Raw genomic sequence first — 22,577 nt, forward strand, 5'->3', positions numbered from 1 at the left:
TGAATCCTGAATTTTGTATCAGGGAACAGCAACCCAAAAAATATACTGAATTTTTAGAACTAACTGTAACCTCTGTTGTCGAAGCATTACCTTGTGGAGCATATTTCCATGCCCTGGGGGTGATCCATCACGCAAATTTAATGGCAAATGCTATTTAACACTTCAAACTGTTTGTATTCTGAAATTAATCTTAAATACCACTTCAAAAGGAGACTGTAATTTGTCATGTTTGTATTTTCCTAATAATTGTGCATTTAGAAGCAAAAGTCTGTGGCCTTTCTAAACCTAAAGCATCAAATATTAATGTCAGTAATTTTTCAATACTTTACAAAATATCACACACTCTACTGTGATACCTCTTCATTGTGTTATGTCCTTAACCAAGTGGTGTACCAAGGTTGTGATTGATGTGCACACACTGGGATAACAACTGTTTATTAACCATGAACTAAACTAACTAAAGTTTCTGAGTACAAATGTCCACACAATTTGATTACAACTGAAATGCCAATCTTTGATGATACCTAGATGGTGCTCACTATGACAAAGTCCATGAATGGCGTAGTGGCAATTTGCATGGAGGTGCCATGGAAGAGTAGCGACATGTTTCCACAAGGCTATGGGCTTGTGGACAATCCACCCATGAATAGCCAGGTGCGATAGTGCCATGGTCCCAAGAGGCAGTAGATTGTAGCAGTCCGGAGACAAGTCTAGTGAAGTGGGTCACAGTGAAGGGAGGTATTTCTCAAAATTGGTCCTCTGCTAACGGATAAGCCACCTTTTATGATTACCAGTTTATGTCATCCCATGGCAATGTGAGTGCTTAAAATGTGGGCCAGGATGTGGCTTACTATTCCTTAACTTGAATCGTCTTCATAGCTGCTACAAGATTGCAGTTTTGATCACTGGTTAATAATTCTGTTTACTGCAATTACCTTGCACAGCCTGCTATATGTTGAAGGCTAAATCATATTATCAAAGAACTCATTCAATGTGTTTTAGTTAGCACTGCTAATATCATAACCATGACTGAAAATTCTTCCTAATTATTTGGAAAAACATATATGATTGTTCGCACAATTCCAGTTATATACAGGATGTGAAATATTACGACAGAGAGAAACCATAACAGGCAAGTTCAACACCAAATAATGGATACACTGATTTGGCACATAATATTTACCAATTACCAATCTTATTATTTCAATTTGAGTAGCCATATTTCATTTTTTTACAGTTTTTTAAAGATGATTAAAATTAAATGCCAACAATGACTAAATTATTAAACTGCTTTCTACATAGCAGCAGTTACCAATTTTGGGTAGTTATTCTCTTCTTCAGATAGCTACACAAGTGTTATGCAACAAATTTAGCATCATGTTCTTTCTTGCTCTGTACAGACAGACAACTTTATTTTGTTGTGGTAGTTTTCATGGACAAGAATGGGATAACTGATTAGAAATCCAGATAAAAAAAAATTGCCAACTTAGGTGCAATCCTGTTTTGGACACTGCAGACCTTCACTGCACACCATTTTACAAAAACATATCAAGCCAGAGAATAGTCACAACAACATCTTACATGCACATTACTAACGCTTCTTTCATTCTTACCCGTGGAAATTGCCGCAATGCGAAATGAATTATCATTTATACAGCAAAGCAGCCAACACGTTACTATTGTCACACTCAGTGTCATGTACATACGCATGAATGTAGCTGTGTGAAGCTGGCCACATGTCAACGAAATCAGAATAGTTTGAATTAAGAGAGTAGTTCCACAATAACAGTTTCACTGAGACATGTATGCACACAACACAAGTGTGGTTATCTATAACATACAAGGCACATAGTAAAGTCTCTCTTACTTGACAGAGCAACACAGGCAACCATTTCTGAGCTCCAACCACTCTTCATATAATTCTCCATCCTGCCCAACAGAGACACTCTTCTCTAAAGCACTGCCTGTAAAGATACGAACACACAAATACTTTAAAAATCAACTATTGTACAGATTTCCTTTGAATGACATCAGCTACTTGAACTTTACATTTAGATGGTAAAATATCAAAGAAAATACTAAATAGAAGGTGTTACAAATGACATACTTGTTCTACATCAATTTCTACAGTCTGAATTCATTTAACTTCAGCTTCTGACAAACGCTAGATATGGTCTATGGATTATATGTGCAGCTGATCTCTCCCACACTTTTTCAAATACGAGGTTGCAGTAGTGACAGACTTTTCTGGTCCTACACTGGATGCCAGTTATGTAGTGATCCTCTACTCCTACCAGCCAAATAGGTTACGTCACAACATTGGAAATAAAGGTGACAAGTATGTAGTGTACAAAATAAGCTGCAATGATTGTGATAAGGTTTATATAGGACAAACCAGAAGGAAATTCATGGCAAGGTTTAAAGAATACTCCTACGAGGGAGTGGCAGCGCATTGATGACAACAGTCAGACACTCAGAAACATCAATCAGATAAGGGAAAGCATGGAAATATTAAAAGTATTACACAGAACCAGAAAGGCATATGGCTTAAACATATTGGGAAACCTAGATATTTTTAACCACAAAAACAGATATCCAAAAACAATTTTGGATGCTCTTTTGATATTTTTCGAGAACAGACAGTGAGATGTACTGACTGTGACGTGCTCTCCTGTTGGTGACTAGGCCATACTTCATGTCACTTCTGCTGGGCTGGCAGAGCTCCAACTGGTGAGCATCAAACAACCTACCTCAGGGAGCAAGCTACTGCTGGTTCCACAAAAAGGAGATGTCTACCAAACTATTTTAATTCAATAACTATATTGTTTTATTCTCTACAATATGTTTATAAGTTTACAGATTTTGGGTACTGTTTGACTACATTTTAGTTCACAGCAAACAGCTTTTCATTTATCAGATGCCCGCAATTATAACAATAAGTGCTACTTTTATAATCACTGCATCATGATAAGGTAAAAAATATATTTAATACTAAAGTTCATGATGCTGTTACATAGATATTATTGTGTAGCAGTTTAAATGAATACTTGTTGCTTATTTAGAGAAGTAACTGGCACCTTCTGAAAAGCTAATTTCACAAGTATGGAATTATACTCATTTAAATCATTTTTTATAATCTGTCTGTGAATGTTTATATTTTACAGTGAGGTTGTCTTTTTATAAGTATGGAGAAAAAATATACACATATATAAGTAATAATATAAAATTCAAAGGTAATGTCCCCAGCACTAACGCCAACTATCAACTAAAAATTATGAATTTGAAAAAAAAATTTGAATTAAGCTATTAGTTGGCACCCACTTAGGTACAGGTTTCAGGAGTGACACAGAACTTTCTTTTATAAGTTCTAAGCTTTTCGGTGAGTGTATCTTTAATTAGCTTGTTGTTGTATAACAAATGCCTGTCTCTAATTATGTTCCTTTCATCTTAATTGCTGATATCTGATGATGGCAGTGGCCAAAACATCGTAAGAAATCAAGAAATTTTAGTAAGCGAACTAGACTTTTTTTTCCAGAAAATATTCACAATGATCACAGACTCATAAAGAAAATTCATTCCCTTTTTTAATAAGCCTTCATTGTCTGCCTCGACAAGGTCATCTCTTGGGTTGAACTCATAAATGTCTCACACCGAGGTCCAGCACCCATTCAGTGTTTTCAATAATCAGCTAACAATGCTGAATGCAGACAACTCAAATGACTACACGACAGAAATTTCTGCTGATCAGTAATATCAAACAGATAATTATAAGCCAACTTCATGTGTGTGCTATTGTTTATAATTGTTTGGCCTCCCCCTTCTGTACCTTCTGGAAAATCAGTATTTGAACCAGAAGTAATACATTATTCTGGCGATGGTAAGGAGTGTTACTGACTAGTCAGACTTCTAACTTCCTCACTCTTTATTGGTAATTCTCTTCCCTCTAACAGTTCATTAGATTTCACCTGTGTGTCTAAATAAAACACCACGTGCTACTTACATTGGTTACCAGGCTTCACATATCTTCTCGTGTGAAAAACACGGTTTACATCTAGTATCACCTCAGGCAACACAGCATTGTGGGCGGTATACAACAAATGAAATAGCAGGCTGGACTTTGACTGCACTTCACAGCAGCTAGTATCCTGATACATACTCCCACTAAAAACATTTGTAAGCAGACAAGGAATGCAGCACATCACAACTGACCTCGACGCCAGAAAGTAAGCAATGGGCAAGTACCGAGAGGAGAAATGATGTTCGTTCCACAAGCAGCCAAAGATTATATAGCAAACTTGTGCAGAAAGATTTATAGGTGTCTTGAAAACGGCATGTATCACATTACTCATTGATAACAGATTTCAAACAGCAGCCTATTGAGTTTTTCCATGTTGTGTGGTTACATTATAAGTGACAGTTTTTGTTTGGGCCATGAGATACTTAACACAGCACCACAATAATTTTGTAATTGTAAAGCATAACACATCTGCAGGCTCTACGCATCCTGTCATTTACAGCTGCATCATCACACTATAAATTAATATCATTGCACAATAAATTAATAACAATGTCAATTTTAAACACTACAAATATATTAAAACTGACACACTACAAATGGGATAACTGTACAAAAGCCATCTTACAACTTATTTCCAGTTTTACAGTCATTACTTGGTCATATTCTCTTCCATTCCTACTGCAAGTAAGTCACTGTCAGGACATTTTCCTATGCATACCATTGGTTTAGCACTTTCATTGGCCACATGACAGTCCACAAAAAGTCATCTATGAAATGTTCAGTATTAACTCAACCACAACTGCCTCTTTTATCAGCATACAAAAGCTTTTTCACTGCCTTTTGCTAACATTAATGGTTTATTAATAATACTGTGGAAATAAGGAAAGCATTCCTGTTGTGTCTTTAGGATCAGTATATTCAGCTCTGATTTTAATTTTGAATTTAATTTAAATTGGTCCTTGATTTCTCACAATAATAAAAAAAGACAGTCTGCTGATTAATAAGGTAATGAATTTGTTAGTAGGTTATTAGACAACTATGAGTCTTCATCTTTCAAACCATTTACAAACAGCTTTGAACATAACACATCACTCTATAATTGCAGCTAACCATTGTAAAATGCCATCTGTAGCTGGGAGTCACTAGAAAGTTCAAAGTACTGGAATTTGATAAGTATGACACAAGAAAGAATGAAATTTCTAAAGAAACAGAGACTACTGCAAAATAGGTACAAAACACAGCACAGGGCTGTAGATAGCAAGATGCTGAATGAAATGTGTTTGGCAGTCAAGAGAGCAATGTGTGAAGCCTTGAATGACTACCGTAGCATAATACTGTCAAATGATCTTTAACAAAACCCACAGAAATTCTGATAATGTGTAAAGGCTGTTAATGGCACAAATGTTCCTTTACACTGGAAAACCCAGAAGTATTGCCCAACTTAATTCTCATACTACGGAAGAGATGAGTGAAATAGATATTAGTCTCACTGGCATTAAGAAAAAACTGAAATCACTACAACTGAACAAAACCCCAAAGCCAATGAAACCCTTGTCAGATTCTATACCCAATTTGCAACTGAGTGAGCCCCTCTCTTAACTGCAATCTGTCGTAGATCCCTCAAACAAAAATGTGTGCTGAGCTATTAGAAGAAATCACAGGTGACAGTCATCCACAAGAAGGATAGCAGAAGTGATACACAAAACTACCATCCAGTATCATTAACATACATTTTTTGTAGAATCTTAAAACATATTCTGAGCTCAAACACAATGAGGTTTCTTCAACAGAACTCTCGAAAACATAGATCATGTGAAACCCAACTTGCACTTTTCTTGCATGACATCCGGAAAGCCATGGATCAAGGCAGTCAAGTAGATGCAGTAGGCTTTATTAATGATCTTGTGGACAATATTAATAGTAACCTCAGACTTTTTGTACCTGATGCTGTTATCTACAATGAAGTACAGTCAGAGGGGAGCTGTACAAATATCTACTCAGATTTTGATTTTAAGATTTCAAGGCAGTGAAATGGTTGGCACCTTGTTTTAAATGTTCAAAAATGTAAAACTGTGCACGTCACAAAATGGAAAAATGTAGTATCCTAGGAATATAACATTAGTGAGTCACAGTTTGAATCAGCAAACTCTTACAAATACCTGCGTGTAACCCTTGTCTGGGAGATGAAGTGGAATGATCACATAGGCTCGGTCACAGATAAAGCACATGTCAGACTTTATATCTAAAAACAAAGATGATGTAACTTACCAAACGAAAGCGCTGGCATGTTGATACACACACAAACAAACACAAACATACATTTTTTGTAGAATCTTAGAACATATAATTTTAGAATATATAATTTTTCCACGTGGAATATTTCCCTCTATTATATACATGTCAGACTTTGGTTTATTGGTATAATACTAAGGAAATGCAATCAGTCTACAAAGGAGATTGCTTATGAATCCCCTTGTGATCCATCCCGGAGTTTTGCTCATGTGAGTGGGACCCATACCAAAGAGAACTAACAGGTGATATTGAATGTATACCAAGAAGGGCAGCACAAATGAGAGTCTTAAAGAGAGAGGGAAATTATTCTGAGAGTGTCTACTAACAAAGTTTCAGGAAGCGGCTTTAAATGATGACTCTACAAATATACTTCAACTCACCACATACCGCTCCCACAGGGATCATGAGGATAAGATTAGATTAATTAAAGCACACACAGAGGCATTTAAACAATCATTTTTCCCACGCTCCATACATGAATGGAACAGAAAAAAGTCCTAATAGCTGGTACAGTGGAACGTACCCTTTCCAATGTACTGCACAGTGGTCCACAGAGTATAGATGTAGAGAAGGGCATAGCAAAAGCACAAACATTATCAAAGAAAAGGATGTAGCTGCCAGAAGGGAAACAAAACAGAAAACAACATTTAGGCCTACACTAGATTGGTCAAAACTAAAGGTTTGAAGAAGGTATGGTTATTACAGTTGCAAGACAAACACAAACATGCTTCAGCCAGTGCAATCTACCAAAATGACCATAACGACCATGTGCACACTGTCAAATAGGATTTTCCTTGTTAAATGCACCTCACACCAAAACTGAAATAAGGATGTGTATCCTTCTCCTTAGTGTCTGCCAAATCTTATAACAAGAAAGATCATTCCAGAAGAACTTGTTGCCAATGAGCAAGGTTTCTGTGCAGATCATGGAAAATACAAACTGAAAAAGGACATAAATCTGGTATTATTGGTCCTCTCTATAATCACATTCCTAAAATAATCTTGGACCTGTAGCAGATGAGAAGATGGAACAGTACCCAACTCTGGCACAGCTGAGAAAACAAGAAAGAAACATGATAATGTGATGTGTTAATTTTGGAACCCCAAATATGTTGATAACATCTTGATGAGTATATCATGGGTATCTACACTGGCTAGTAACCCTCCCCCCCCCCCCTCCCCACTTTTACCGCAATCTTGCCTGTGGTGACAGACTGATGTGTTGCATAACCTGAGATCTAGATTATGTTGCAAGGTGACAATACGGTTGCAGTTTGGGGAAACCAACACACGTGAATGCAAAACAAAGGTTGCAATAAAGGGAGAGGCACGGCCCTACTTAACTCTTACCCCACTGTTACCTTGAACAGTCAAGTGCATTTATCATTCTTAAAATACTTTATTTATGTCACATAGGGATATGGCACTTCACAGTAAGCCTACCCCATAGCATCAGTATGTGAAGTGCTAAATAATACAGACCGTTTACAGAGGAGGCATACTGAACAAGTAAAACAAGTCAAAATCTTTATCTGTCACTAATACCATATTGTACGAGTTCTTACACAACTTGTATCAGTGTCTTGGTATGATATATGTAATTTTTTCAATGATTTAAAAATGCTACAGTGCTCCGATGCTGATCCTTTGATAAAAAGGAATAATACGGACAACGATTGCTTCACAGCATCGTTTGAAAGAACTCAAAGACAGTAGAATTTAACTGTAGAATTCACGGATATATTTCTGATACAAGGGCGTCAATGGAATGCAAACGAGTAAGCCTGTATGACTCCCTTATTTTAACTCTATATTATGCTCAACAAACCATTCACGCGCGTGGAGGTTCTGTAAGTTTCTACACGAGGTAGAAATGATGTCTAACGAAAATTTGCCCTCTGCATCATCCCAATCCCATGACTGGCTTTTGAAATGTTCTATAATACTTAATTGACTTTCCCCACCCAAATCTGCACCAGGTACTTTGAATGATTCACGCGTTGTTAGGTGATAAACGGTTATACAACAATCATACGAGATAGTGACATGTATATATTTACATATAGTGTTTCTGCTTTACCTTCCCCAAACTCGTTTAAAATTACTGCAATCTTCTTTTCGTGCTCTTCTGTTAAAATATAGTTAAGAAGTGTTGTTTTCCCTGCGCCTAGATAACCAGTTATTATTGTTACTGGCACTGGCTGGAAAACAGCTGGAACTAATTCTGGGACATCCTCATCCGATGATTCCATAATTACTACTCGATTACAGTCTAAAATTTTACAAAAGTTATCACTTATTGACACTTCGTACACACAAATTTTCAAAACATACACAAGTTCGGCATTTCGCTTTTGTTTTCTAGCAAGTTAACCAATATTGCAAGACAAAACTTCTTTCTTTTACAGAAATGTCTTTATTAGCTATTTAATCTGCAACGCTTGATGCTCACACTAAATAAGCTTAGAATAAAGTTATCGTTGACGTTCTGTAGAGGAATTTTACAAAGCCCAACAGGTCGATTCAAGGTTATTAAAAACAGAGCTGGGCCCGAAGCGAAGAGGACTGCGAGTGACTTGCGCAGTGACGTCACTATAAGAGCAAACTGCAAAGCGAGGGAGCGGCTGGCGGAGCGAGTGGCTCTTCAGCACAAATAACTACTTATCACTACAATCAGTTCCCACGAAATTCTTTAAAACTGTTGGTTTACCTGTTTAGATGTTAGTAGCGGCTGAAGAGTGCCATTGCCAGGATTTTCGCTTATGTGTTGCTGCCGCCTTTTGCATTTTCAGCTTCATATTAAGGAAGCACATGCGAATGGAAAGTCTTGTTCTAGCATACCGCTGGATGATTTCCGGTGAAAAACCAGCTTATTTAGTTTGGACAGCAGCGATATGTTTTTACTATATTTCTGTCCTTCGAAATACTCTCTAAAGCGTTAAATTCATTAAAATCAGTTCAAACTGTGATGCTTTATGTAGCCAGTCATCTGTCGGAACTGTAAGCCCACCGCGAGATAAGACTTCAATCCAGCCAAAATGTGGATTCGCATTTGACGGAACGGAACGCCAAAACATTCCACAGTGTACTTCAAACGGTGGCAGTCATACAGGCCGCCAACGAAACGGAAAAGAACGGGATGAAACGGCAGTAACACGAGATCTGGCAATATCCCCATCGCGTCGTCTGAGACCTAATCAAGTTGTTTCTCCTACGAAAGATCGGGAACTACAGTTTAACTCTGTAGCTATGTGTTTTCAACCCATTTGAATGCTTCTCGCACAATGCGATAGTTTCTATTTAGTGGTGGGCAGGAAATCGCGTATCTGTTAGAAATCACAGTGACTGGGAAGTCACAGATATCACAGTAGCAACTTTACAGAATCTAACTGCGACTTCAGTCACAGTTAGCAGTCGCAAGTAGTATTTCACATTCAAAGACGTGAGCCATCTATTGGTCGAATTTAGCACTGCTTTCTGCGATTTCAGTGACAAGTCGCAACTAAGAGTCGCAAGTAGCAACTAGAAAGCGCGGTTAACAGTGCCATCTTTGGGTCAAAGTTCGTACTACGCCCATCTCTGCGATACACTATTGAGTCAAACTGCGATTTCTGTGACAAATCGCAACTAAGAGTCGCAAGTAGCAACTAAAAAGCGCAGTTAACATACTTTTCCTAGTGTCATCTGTTGACCGACGTACGTACTTCGTTATGAGAGCCTTGTGCCTCACGAGATCGATGTGTTTTGTGTGCATATGAAGGGCTTATTTCAATAGTGGTACAAGTCCATTTTTGTTCATTTTGAGATACAGAGTCGTAAAGTTAAATGAGCGCTAAAAAATCTGCAGTTGAGATACCAGAAATATTCAAGCATATGGCTTCTTGCTAGAGATGAACCTTTATTTATGTTTGTTTGGATCACTAATTTCAGAAGCATTATAGACAGAAAAGTGGAGGTAATGGACTTGTACCACTATTGAAATAAGCCCTTCATATTATATGACGACATGCACATTCAGCATCAGTTATGGTTGGTCAAATACTGCTGTGACTCTGAATGTATTATATTAATAAGAAGCAACATTGCCTTTTTCTCCTGAAAATATCAAGTAACGTAACAAATGTGTTTGATTCTGCTTCCAATATGACAGTTTTGGTTAATACTCCACATGCCTACAGGACTTTGCAATGTTAACACAGTAGAACTCAGACATCTGTATAAGTGTAGAGAAATGAAAACAGTCATATGAATGCCTCACTTTTGTTCCAACACAGTTCAAGACTCGGGAGAAAACTTCACACACAAGAACTTTTTGCCGACACTACTACCACCTACATAAGTAAGCTTTTCCTGTGTTACTTTCAAGTAATGCACTTCAGCTATTCCTGATTTAACTGGAAGATCTGTACTTCCCACTTTCATATCAACAGCCTCAAAATGCATATTGTAGACTTCGGGATATGTTACAGGTCAGTGTCACACCAAGATTGTGGAGAAAGGAGGGGGGGGGGGGGGGGGCATGTCACTCTCCAACAAGTGTTTACCAATAAGTAAGTGGCGGAAAATTATGGGTATAGGACGGCTTAAACATGTAGAAAATGAGATTTTTATTATTCACTCACTGTATTTGACATTTATTATTCCTTTAAAATCGCACAACAACTTCAATAAAACACAGTTTAATCATTCACACACTTATTTCACAATTATTTGACTTTTAAACTGCAAATCCTCTAAGAGCTGTCTTTAATCTTCACGAGTCTCTCTCAACAGCCTTGATGTGGATAGATACGTACAGCAACCAGTAATCAGAGTCAGAACTGTGTCTGCAAAATCACAAGGATTATTAAACAATTGTTGCTGTCATTAATTACTAGCAATATAATTGACAGAGTAGATTGCTAATATTTGCTATAATGAATAACACATTTGCAAGAACGATCTCACTGAAGTAATTAAGTCCATCAAAACGCTTAGAAACTAACCTCTCGTCTGACGAAAACGGTCTAAAGACGCAGTGGCAATTTCTTCAGATCTGTTGACAATGATATTTTGAGTTATCACTTTACTGAGTGACTGAAATGTAGTTCAGGTACCTGTGAACATAACAATATGTTAGAATTCATTTTCTAAATACGAACTATTACGGTACTGTACGGCTACTTACATATTAATTACACTATTAATATTTTCACAGTTGTTTCTTTAATACAAAATTAAAGCCAACGGAAGAAAAAACGTAAAACATACTTGCCAATGACAGTTTTGTTGAGATGCAATTTTCTGTGTTGACAGATGTAACTTTTTCATGCGGTGGTAAGTCGCAGAAATCGCAGGAATCACAGAAATCGCGGAAGTAGCAGAAATCGCAGAAATAGCAATGGCGGAGGGATACACGACCTATGTTCCTTAACTGCGACTCTTAACTGCGACAAATCACAGTTAAGAATAACAGATACTGAAAAGTAGCATTCACAGAAATCACTGATAACGGAAAATCGCAGTTTAGCCCATCACTATTTCTACTGCTTGTCTTCATGCTTGCCAGCAGGTCCACCGGATCTCTCCCCAAATGCGAATGTTTGCATCACTATGGGCAGAGCCCTCCAATCGGCTTGGGATTTTGACTGTCTAACGCGCCATTGGGATAGAATTTAGTACGATATCCCTCAGGAGAACATCCAACAACTCTTAAAAATAAATGCCAAACCGAATAACTGTTTGCGTAAAGGTAAGTAGGCTACACACCTGTATAAAACAGCCGGCCGAGTTGGCCGAGCGGTGCTAGGCGCTATCTGGAACCGCGCGGTCGCAGGTTCGAATCCTGCCTCGGGCATGGATGCGTGTGATGTCCTTAGGTTAGTTAGGTTTAAGTAGTTCTAAGTTCTAGGGGACTGATGACCTCAGAAGGTAAGTCCCATAGTGCTCAGAGCCATTTGAACCATTTTTTTAAATACAAAATGGAGCGACTGTCTACAGATATTGTAGACGGATTGTTTATAGAAATGTAGCTAGACAATGTGTATAAACCGCCTAGGTATTTTGTTTCGTGTACACACTTGAATGCCTTGTTCCTCGATATTTGCTACGTATGGCTGATCTTGTTAGCATCGCAGCTTGGGCGGCGATAATAATGGATAGTGAAAGAAATCAAAAAAGGAGACGTAGGTCGAAACGTGAACTGTTTGCGGAGGAGCCTCGTTTCGGCTGTAATTTTCTTTCGACTTTGAAAGTAGAAGCACAAGATTTTTTCAGCATTACTCACTGATACTTAAAATTTTTTGGCCGGCTCTTCGATAACCAGCTACTTCTTGTTGCGATTTTTTTATTTGGAAACGTTAAAGTCCCACAAACATGATACCACGTGAAACTCTTCAGTCATCTGCAACACTTTTCTGTTGGCCACACCTTGATAAGTGAACTTCAACAATAAGAAAAACAAAAATAATAAAAAAAACTACGAAGCGTTTTTCACGCTCTAAAGAGGATAACTGAATATCATGCCTACCAACACGTTCACGTTATGAAATGTTTCGCAGTTTTCTACGAATTGTCTTCATGTCTCCCATTTCAAACAAGAGCCAAAAGGTCTATAATTTTGTTGCAAGAGCGTGTTATAGACAAGAAATGTCTCTCAGTTGTCTATAAGGGTGGTTCTTTCCACCGTGATTGCTATGAAAGTTGCGTAAAGGTGGTCTCATCTGTGAATAGAACGGATGACACATAACTCGGAATCTGTGGTTGCCTGGTGAAGAAACCAGTAAAAAAAACCGCTGCCAGTGTGGAAAATCTGTGGCTAGTAAGCCCTGCAAACGCTGTAAGCGATAAGTGTAGGAACAAGTGTCATGGAGAATGACAAACGGTCGTCTGGCTTACCCTGTACTGGCGGCTCAACTGTCTCCAAGTCTGGTGTCCGAATATTTCGAGTAGATCCTTCATGATTTCCTGCTTCCTGAAACGACTGTCTCACACGAACGGCGAAACACTGTTGCAAACATTGGATGCTTTGGTTGTTGTCGGCAGGGATGTGTACCTTGACACAACCTTGCTGCCTGCATCCAGTTTCCATTTGCATTTCTGTAAGTAAACATCATGTTGGCATGCTCTCGATTCGAACATGGAACCATCGTGTACAAAACGCTGTATCACATCCACTACGAAGTGAGTCAGAAAAACAAGTGAATCGGACACAACATTACCAGTTACTGTGGCAGGAGAGGGCGCTAGGGCATGACATATGAGGAGCAGTTCCACCCTCTAGTAAGAAACCATGCACACTGTAACTAGGTCTGCATGGTAAAGCGCGTATTAGGCCACAGTCTAAGTAACGAAGTACAGTTGAATAAATGGTCTCTAGCATGGAAACCATGCATTTCCTGACATGACTTCATTAGACCTTTTTTGTTCCATAGCCTGTCATGAATCAGTCCAAGAGTTTGTACACAGTGGAAAAAATCACCCTGTTTACAAAATAGCTCGATTGTCTGTAGACACTGTCTGCATACAAAAATAGCTCGGCTTTGTACGAGGGTTGGCAACTATTTATTCACAACCGATACAAAAGAGTTACATGTTTGCACCTGTTACTGTCCTTCAAAGCAGTCACCAGCGTTGTGTAGAACCACCAGCGATGTGGAAGGCGTAGTACACCGTTAGCAGAGTCTGTTCTGTTGATGGTGCTAATGAAGTGGTGTACTGCCTGTCGAATCTCTAGAACAGTTCTGAAGCGAATGCCACGAAATGGTTCCTTCATCTTCAGAATCAAAACAAAGTCACAAGGATTTAAGTCTGGGGGCTATGGTGGATGGTACAGTACTTCCCAGTCATGTCAGCCGAACAGAGCAGCCTGCGCGGTATGCGCCCTCACATTGTCATGCAAAATGATGGGAGGGTTGCCCAGAAAGCGTCGCCGCTTCTTTCGCAAAGTTGGTTGCAGGTGGTGCTCCAAAAAGAACAGTAATACTGAGCATTGACGGTCTGCCGTGGAGGAACGTAATGCGTTACGATAACACCATGACAGTCGTACACAAGAATCACCATAACTTTCACCACACTGGGGCTCTGTCACAGTTTCAGCTTTCGCGGCGACCCATCATGCTTTGCGAAAGAAGCGGGCGACACTTTCTGCACAACGCACCCATCATTTTACACGACAATGCATGGGCGCATACAGCGCAAGCTGTGGCTGCTCTGTTCGGTCGACGGGACTGGGAACTACTGTACCATCCATCATACTCCCCGGACTTTAGTCCTTGTGACTTTGGTTTGATTCTGAAGATGAAGGAACCACTTCGTGGTATTCGCTTCAGAACTGTTCCAGGGATTCGACAGGCAGTAGACCGCTTCATTCGCGCCATCAACAGAACAGGCTCTGCTAATGGTATACTATGCCTTCCACATAACTGGCAACGGGTTCTACACAACGCTGGTGACTATTTTTAAGGACAGTAACAGGTGCAAACATGTAACTCTTTTGTATCAGTGTTGAATAAATAGTTGCCACTATTTAAGTTCCAACCCTCATATACTAGTGTGTACAAGGTATAAGGGCCAGAGGTGAACCAACGCATTATTGACTAGCTTGATTTGTGAGGGACGTCGCAGGTTGGTAGTATACCAAACCCAGATAATCCTGACGTCCTTCTGGAAGGACGACGTCACTCATTATTTAAATTATTTATTTTTGCGAATAACGCATTGTTGCAACGGACTGTGACGCATTGTTATATGAAGTAGGCAGAGTCAGTTGCACGCTGCGATAGTCAGATTGACACTGTCGTTCATAGTGAGTGAGAAACTGTCTTGAAAATAGGGCCGATTTTACCATGGACGAACTGACTGACCTTGACATCGATGGGTTCAAAAGGCACTGAGCACTATGGGACTTAACATCTGTGGTCATCAGTCCCCTAGAACTTAGAACTACTTAAACCTAACTAACCTAAGGACATCACACACATCCATGCCCGAGGCAGGATTCGAACCTGCGACCGTAGCGGTCACGCGGTTCCAGACTGAAGAGCCTAGAACCGCACGGCCACACCGGCCGGCTTTGACATCGATGGGTATGTATATTTTCTTTCATATATCGTCAATAATTCTGAAACTTGTCATATAATATCTTAAAGAATTAACCTATGTTATTTATGGGTTCATATTACGATTGAAAGTTTTCGTCAGTTGTAATTCAATAATGTTTTCAACCATCCCCCCAGAAGGACGTCAGGGTAATATGCTGTCATGTTGTATTCACAGAAAACGATGTACACTGATGGAACTTTTAGACATATTAGAATCAAAAGATGAGGAAATACCTAATACTGGTGTGAATGTAACATTACACCCTCTTCTAAATTCAACTGATGACGTAACATGAAGATTCGGGTGCTGAAGAAAATCCAAGTGTAGATAAATTACCAGCAAGTCAGCTCAGTGCTACTGCGCTTTCTGATTTGGCCATTTATACCGATGGTAATGCTGTGAATGCAACAAGGAAACAATCATTTACCTCTGACGTTGTTCCAGGACCCTCCAGCAGTACAAAAACAGCAACAATAACAACAATCATCACAAACAAAAGCAGCAAGGCTATCGAAGAATCAAGTTCTAAACCTCAAGAAATATAACTGGAAAAGTGGTGAAATAGTTAATCCAACACCTGTATGACCTCTAATGTTCACAGTTGCAATGAAGAAAGGGCGAACACTGCTTGAATATTTCCAAGAGTTTTTTGATAACGAAGTGCTTCAAATGATGGTCACTTACACAAATCAGTACGCAGCCAAGAGAAATAGACTAGGTGATTGTTCAGAAGACGAGATGTTGGTGTTTATTGCATTACTTCTGCTAAGTGGATATGTAACAGTGTCACGCAGAAAGTCCATCAACGATCTCGTAACAAATGCCATGTGCAGAGATCGATTTGACTTTATCTTTTCCAATTTTCATGTATGCAACAATAACAATTTAGATAAATAAGATTATTTTGGGAAAATCCGCCCATTACTGTGTATGCTGAATGATAGATTCAAACAATGCTACTCACGTGCGGCATCATTCTGTCAATGAATGGATGGTCCCATACTTCGGGGGTCACGGGGGCAAACAATTCATAAAATGGAAACCAATCAAATGCGGATTCACATTTTGGTGTGGAGGCACAAGTGGTGGATGTATTGTTTGGCTCGAATCCTACCAAGTAGTTAGCACCTGTAGTAAGGATTATGAAACGAAAGGTAAGGGGTACAGTGTGGTAATGACTTATGTTGACCAGTTACTTCCACATGTTCCATATCGAATACACATTGATAACCTCTTTACCAGCGTTGAACTACTACATGACCTAAAAGAGAGGGGTGTGGAAGCAACAGGAACAATAAGAGGAAACAAAGTTAAGAATTGTACTCTATCATCTGTAGGTAAAATGATAAAAGGAAATAGAGGATCACATGAAGTTTGTTCTGACTCAGCATCCAGGATTTCCGTTGTACGTTGGAATGACAACAGTGTTGTTACTGTAGCCACCAACTTTGTCAGAGTGCAACCACTACGCTCTGTAGCAAGATTTTCCAGGGAACAAAAGAAAAGGATTAGCGTGCCTCAACCTAACTTATTACACTCCTACAATACTTAAATGGGAGGCATAGATCGAGCTGACCAAAATGTATCCCTATATAGATGCTCTATAAGAGGGAAAATGGTATTTCCCGAGCATTGCACATTTTATAGACATTGCAGAGCAAAATGCCTGGGACCTTTACAAGCACAACGAAGAACCCATAGATCATATGACATTTCGTCTTCGAATTGTCACTGCAATTCTTGAAAGTAACAAAAGAGTCACTACCAGCAGAGGACGTCCTAGTAAGAGGGCAAAACTAGATTCTAGATTTGATGAAAGAGAACATTATGTTGCTGAATTACCAACGGACGAGATAACAAAAAAGAAGAAGCAGCTGAAATGTCGAAGTTGCCACAAAAAAACTACTACTATGTGCATAAAATGTGACGAACCACTTCATGTTTGTTGCTTATTGTCTTATCATACTAGTGTATAAAATATGTGTATAGGTTATTTTCTTTGTTTTTTTGTATTTATTAGTTGTTTTAGCCCATAATTCAAATTTATTTATATTTATTTGAAAGTATAAAAACCAAAACAAGTTAATTGTGCAATGTTGTATACTTTAAAAACATGTTCCCTTATTGTCCTGATATCCCTCTGGAAGGACGCCCATTTTTGGAAATACTAAATAAAAATAAATACTCAAAATTGTTTCTACTTTCTTCCTTACAACCTTGTGAGTGACTGTAGATAAGATATAAATCAATTTTGAAAAACAAATAACTCAGGACTATCTGGGTTAAGTGTGTCCACCCTAAAAGTTGTGAAGCACACTAGCCAGAAAATTCTGAGAAAAAGGTCTCTAAAATTTCATTTGCAGCTCATTTACCCGTCAATTTATATGCTATTGCAGAAGGATGAGTATGGTTGCACTCTGGTAAAGTCATGTGTGACGCCATTATGATGTGTGCACTCTATATCGAAGACAACACAGCTTGTTAATATCTTCAACTGGTATATTCGCTGCTATTTTGGAAGCTATTGATTGTTCTGTTTTCCTTGGATGTGTGAACCTGACAACGTTTGGAAAAAATGACCTCACAATACGATTTGTAAACGGTAAAATTGGCTCCCTCTTTACAATCTATAAGTACGTAGTACTCAACGTTAAATCCTGAGTTTTCTGGGGTCGTGGCTCATAAATATCACAACAATGACGACAATAAAAAGGTACATGGCATTGTCCGTAGATTCACACTCAGCGAAGCATTCTTAAAGCTCTGATAGTTCTTTCCAAAAGTTGTGAAACTAAGTTAACGTTGGATTTGTTGCACACTGTGTATGTGTTTGCAATCTTTTGAGGCATCTGATTCTATAGAGGTTACATTTGTGAGCTTATATACGAGCTTTTGTCTGACTAGGGCTCCTGACGGACTGGCCCCATTCGATTTTCTGTATGTCTGTTTTCAACATTTGAAAGTCTGTGCTCAGACATCAGTTTTCTAAAGCAATTCTACACTATTTTAAAAATGAAAAACTCGAAAAAGTTGCATCTAAAAATGAGATGAATTCTGACCACTGTTTATTGCAAAACATTCAAAAGATATTTCGTCCACGTTTGTGGATCCATGTGTAGCTTCAAAGACTGAAAAAGAAGAGTATATGATTCGAATCTCCTACAGTATACAACATTTTTTTTTTACTTTTAGCTAAATTCTAAACTTTTGTCAAGTGGAAAGTATAATAAATATGTAATGAATGATGAATTTTCCAACGAAAATAACTTTTTATTTTCAGCAATGGGTCGTATAAAACAAATTAAAATTTGATGCAGACGTGTGAAATGACTTATTTAGATCAATAATACTCCAGAACGAATTTCACTCTTGTCTGTATTAAATTGTAATTTGTTTCATTTGATCCATCATGAAAATAAAATGTTTTATTTTCATTAGAAAATTATGGTTCAATATTTATTATAATTTCCAGTTGACAAAAAACATAAAATTTAAATAAAAGTAAAACAAATTGTTATAAGGGAGACTCAAACCACAGACTTTTCCATTTCTGGTCTTTGATGCCACACCGGTTTTTTTAATTATACTTCAATGCGCTGGTTTATGGTTTTTGATTATGTATACGAGGAGCATTTAGTAAGTAATGAAACACATTTTTTTTTGGTCATTTTCGGTTGAAAAAAAAAGTGCAGGTTTTGTTGTGGAATATCGTGGAATATTCCTTTCAGCCCCTCTAATTCTATGAAGTTTCAATAGGTGACGGCGTTATACATTGCCTTCAAAGTGGGCCCTGTAATGGAGAACCAAGAATCAAGTTTCAGTCAGGTTACATAACAGGTCTGATTGAAGAAAGACATTGAAGTAGTTTTGAGATGGGATGCTAGATTTGTTACAGGTAGATTCGAACAACACATAAGTGTTACGGAGATGTTTTGCGATCTCAAACGTGAATCCCTGGAGGGAAGGCGACGTTTTTTCCGAGAAACACTATTGAGAAAGTTTAGAGACGCTGTCTGCCAAACAATTCTACTATGCCAACATATATAGTGCGTAAGGACCACAAAGATAAGATATGAGAAATTAAGGCTCATACGGAGGTGCAGATAGTTGTTTGTCCTTTGCTCTATTTGCGAATGGAACGGGAAAGAAAATGACTAGTATTGGTGCAGAGTACCCTCCGCCATGCGCCATGTGGTGACTTGTGGAATATCTGTGAAGATGTAGATGTAGATCTGCCTCATCTCCCATGTACTGGCGTGTCGCACACAGCTATGACCACTGCAGAGATGGAATGTGCAGACATTCGCATTTAATGCGATCAACAAATCACAATCAAACATCTCACTGCAAAACTGGATGCCTCTGTTGGTTGGTGCTGACACAGTTGTCCACCAGTTGGGGTACTTGAAGGTGTATGCTCTCTGGGTTCCTCACCACCTGACAGAAGACCACAAGAGCAATGAAAGGCCATCTGTGTGGAATTGCTTGTGCATTAGGAGGCTGATAATGACAATTTTTTGTCGAAAATCATCACAACCAATGAAATACGGGTTCATCACTCCGAACCAGAAACAAAACGGCAATCCATCGAGTGGCACCACACCACCTCTCCTCCAAAGAAATCTGCTACCTCAGTGGGTGAAATCCTGGCAATGGTCTTCTGGGATCTGAAGGAGTTATTTTGTTTGATGTCGGCCCTCATGGTGTAGTTATTAACTCTGAAATGTATTGTATTACCCTCAAGATACTGAAGAAACGATTTCAGTGTGTTGGTAACCACAAAAATGCAAATGAACCTCTGCTTTTCCATGACAATGCAAGGTCTCACACATGTCTGTGCACCCAATAGGAGCTCACAAAACTTCATTTGACTGTTCTTCCTCATCTATCGTACAGCCTGGAATTCAAACCTTTTGACTTTCATCTCTTTGGCCCAGTGAAGGATACCCTCTGTGGATGATGAGGAGGTTATTGATGCAACAAGACATTGGCTCTAATGTTGACAAATACAGGCCCTCCCAGTAAGGTGGCATAAGACTGTAGCATTGAATGGAGGTTAAGTTGAAAATTAGGGTTCCATAGCCAAAAGAGTGGCTAATAATGTTGTGTATTGAAATCCTGAATAAAACCAGCCTACTTTAAGAAATAAACATGTTGCATTACTTATTGAACGGTCCTTGTGTATAGAATGAGAATACTAGGTAGGCAGGAGATATCATTGAGACTGGACTCTTGCTGTTCGTGAGACAAATGCCTCATTTGGAGGATACTTGTATACAATCAAAGGCAAAGGAAAAACAGTAATCAAATTAAAAAACAGACCAAGTATGAAGTTAAAACAGAAGGAATGAAACTGAAATAAAAGTTAACTGAAAGGAAATTTAAATATGTGAAATTAAGTAAACTGGAATAAAATATAACATTTTTAACAGTGAAACTAATTAAGAATAAAAGAAATATTTCCATCTGTTTTCTACTCATTTTTGTTTTTCTCTGTTTCTTCTCATAAACTCTTAAAAGCTTCTGAAATTCATTCTCTAATAGTGTCCATAGGTAGTTTTGAAAGTTTTTTCGTAGGTTGTTTTATGGTAGTCTCTTTTGATACCTTTTCTAGAGGAAAGAAGGATAATCAGTTGAGTCTGTTAAACTAAGTTCCAACATGTCATCACAGTGGAACAATGCACGTAGCCCTACTGTAGTAAGTGAATCTCTGTCAGACTTGGTTTTTGGCTATCATCCTACAGTAAAAGACAGCGTGTGGAATGGACGCAAACAAGGAAGGAGAGAAATTGTAATGGCCAGTGGCAGGAATAAAAAATTATCTGTACATAACACTTTATTTTTACACACTGTTATTAATAACAGAATGCAGGGTAAGTATCATCTTTCTATAACTCAGAACTGATGCTCTCGAAGTCTGCAATCAAACTCCAGCTAATTGCCCTGCCGTTTGTTTGGACATGTTAAAAATCTTGGTCATAGACTTTAATACTGATGACAAATGTTCTGTTGCTGCATGTGCTGTCACATGTTTATACAAACGAATGGCTTACAAAATGTTCTTTCATGGTACTCTATGGACTGATTATTTAGGCATGACAGGTTTTAATTTTGATATGATGTACTTTGCAACGATTTTGTAGTCTACAATTAGAAGCATTATTGGGCAAAGATCTCCTACTCTGTGACTAGAAATTTTATTTAGTATGAACACAATTACTCCCTTTGAGGAATTTTCCAGAAATTTGGACAGCAGTAAAAACTTGATTCACATTCTCTGTAAAAGTAGTTCCAATAATGTCCCAAACTCTGATAAAATTCAGTGGGGATGCCATCAAGGCCTGGTGATTTATTTTTGGCACATTATTTGAAAATTTGTTTAATGTCATCACTTTCAGATGGGTCTTGTAGGCACTCTCTGTCTTTGGAAATGTTTCAAGCACATTTATCTTGTTTTGATCTGTTTTAGCTGAAAGTAGGGGTTCCCATTATGCAGAAAGGGCACGTGTGTCTTTTAAACACTGATTGGGAAAATTGATAGTGTTCTTTTTCCAAAAAGCTGCCTCAGAATAGTAACAGATAAGGACCTCCACCAATCAACAACTGAGGCAAATTTTTGCCATTAGTGTTGGACACAATTCCGAGGTTTCAATAATTTCGAAATGAAGCTCTTAAAACAGAAGATAACTTCTTTAATTAGGCCTAATACCTTTCTCCTATACCCCTCCCCCCTTCCCCATCAGTTTGCTTGCACTTTTCTATGCCATTGGAATGGAGACATTTAGTGGCATAAAGGGCATCTGTGGGGATAACTACATGGTAGTGCTGAAATTTGGTGCTATGTGAGAATTTCTTATTGTAGATGTTCTTAGTCAGTTGATATGCTAGCTCCAGCTTTTTGATTTGTTGTGTTTGTGCTGCCACTTCAGAGAGATAGATTCACAGCCATTCTCTTTGATACTTAAACCTATGAGTTTCTTGATCTTGCCCTACTCCAATTGTAGTTCATGGGGGATCACTGTTGAAAGTGAAGAATTTAGTTTTTCCTAGTGATACTTCTGCCCCACTTTAGCAGCGTGATGTGTGAGTATTTTGAGCCACTTCTGTTCCCTTCTCTCTCATGTTTGTTTTCCAGGTACAGACCATTTGGAAACTTCTGTTTATCCACTTATTTTTGCCACACTCT

The 22,577-nt window shown here is 38.4% G+C and overlaps 1 protein-coding gene across 2 annotated transcripts in view; it reads right to left on the reverse strand.

Annotated features, from left to right (window-relative positions):
* Positions 1–8,761, reverse strand: part of LOC126262767 (COBW domain-containing protein 1-like) — a 566,092-nt gene extending 557,331 nt beyond the window's left edge. Inside the window, exons 1-2 of one of the 2 annotated variants that reach the window (XM_049959581.1) lie at positions 8,391–8,761; positions 1,868–1,964 (exon numbers count right to left, since the gene is read on the reverse strand). In XM_049959581.1, coding sequence (XP_049815538.1) covers positions 1,868–1,964; positions 8,391–8,562 — 269 coding nt within the window. In that variant the 5' untranslated portion in view covers positions 8,563–8,761. The remainder of the gene's footprint in view (positions 1–1,867; positions 1,965–8,390) is intronic. The other variant, XM_049959580.1, reaches the window with a different exon arrangement.
* Positions 8,762–22,577: the final 13,816 nt, after the last annotated feature.

The sequence above is a fragment of the Schistocerca nitens genome, chromosome 6 (genome assembly GCF_023898315.1).
Source record: "Schistocerca nitens isolate TAMUIC-IGC-003100 chromosome 6, iqSchNite1.1, whole genome shotgun sequence".
In the NCBI taxonomy this organism is placed as follows: Eukaryota; Metazoa; Arthropoda; class Insecta; order Orthoptera; family Acrididae; genus Schistocerca; species Schistocerca nitens.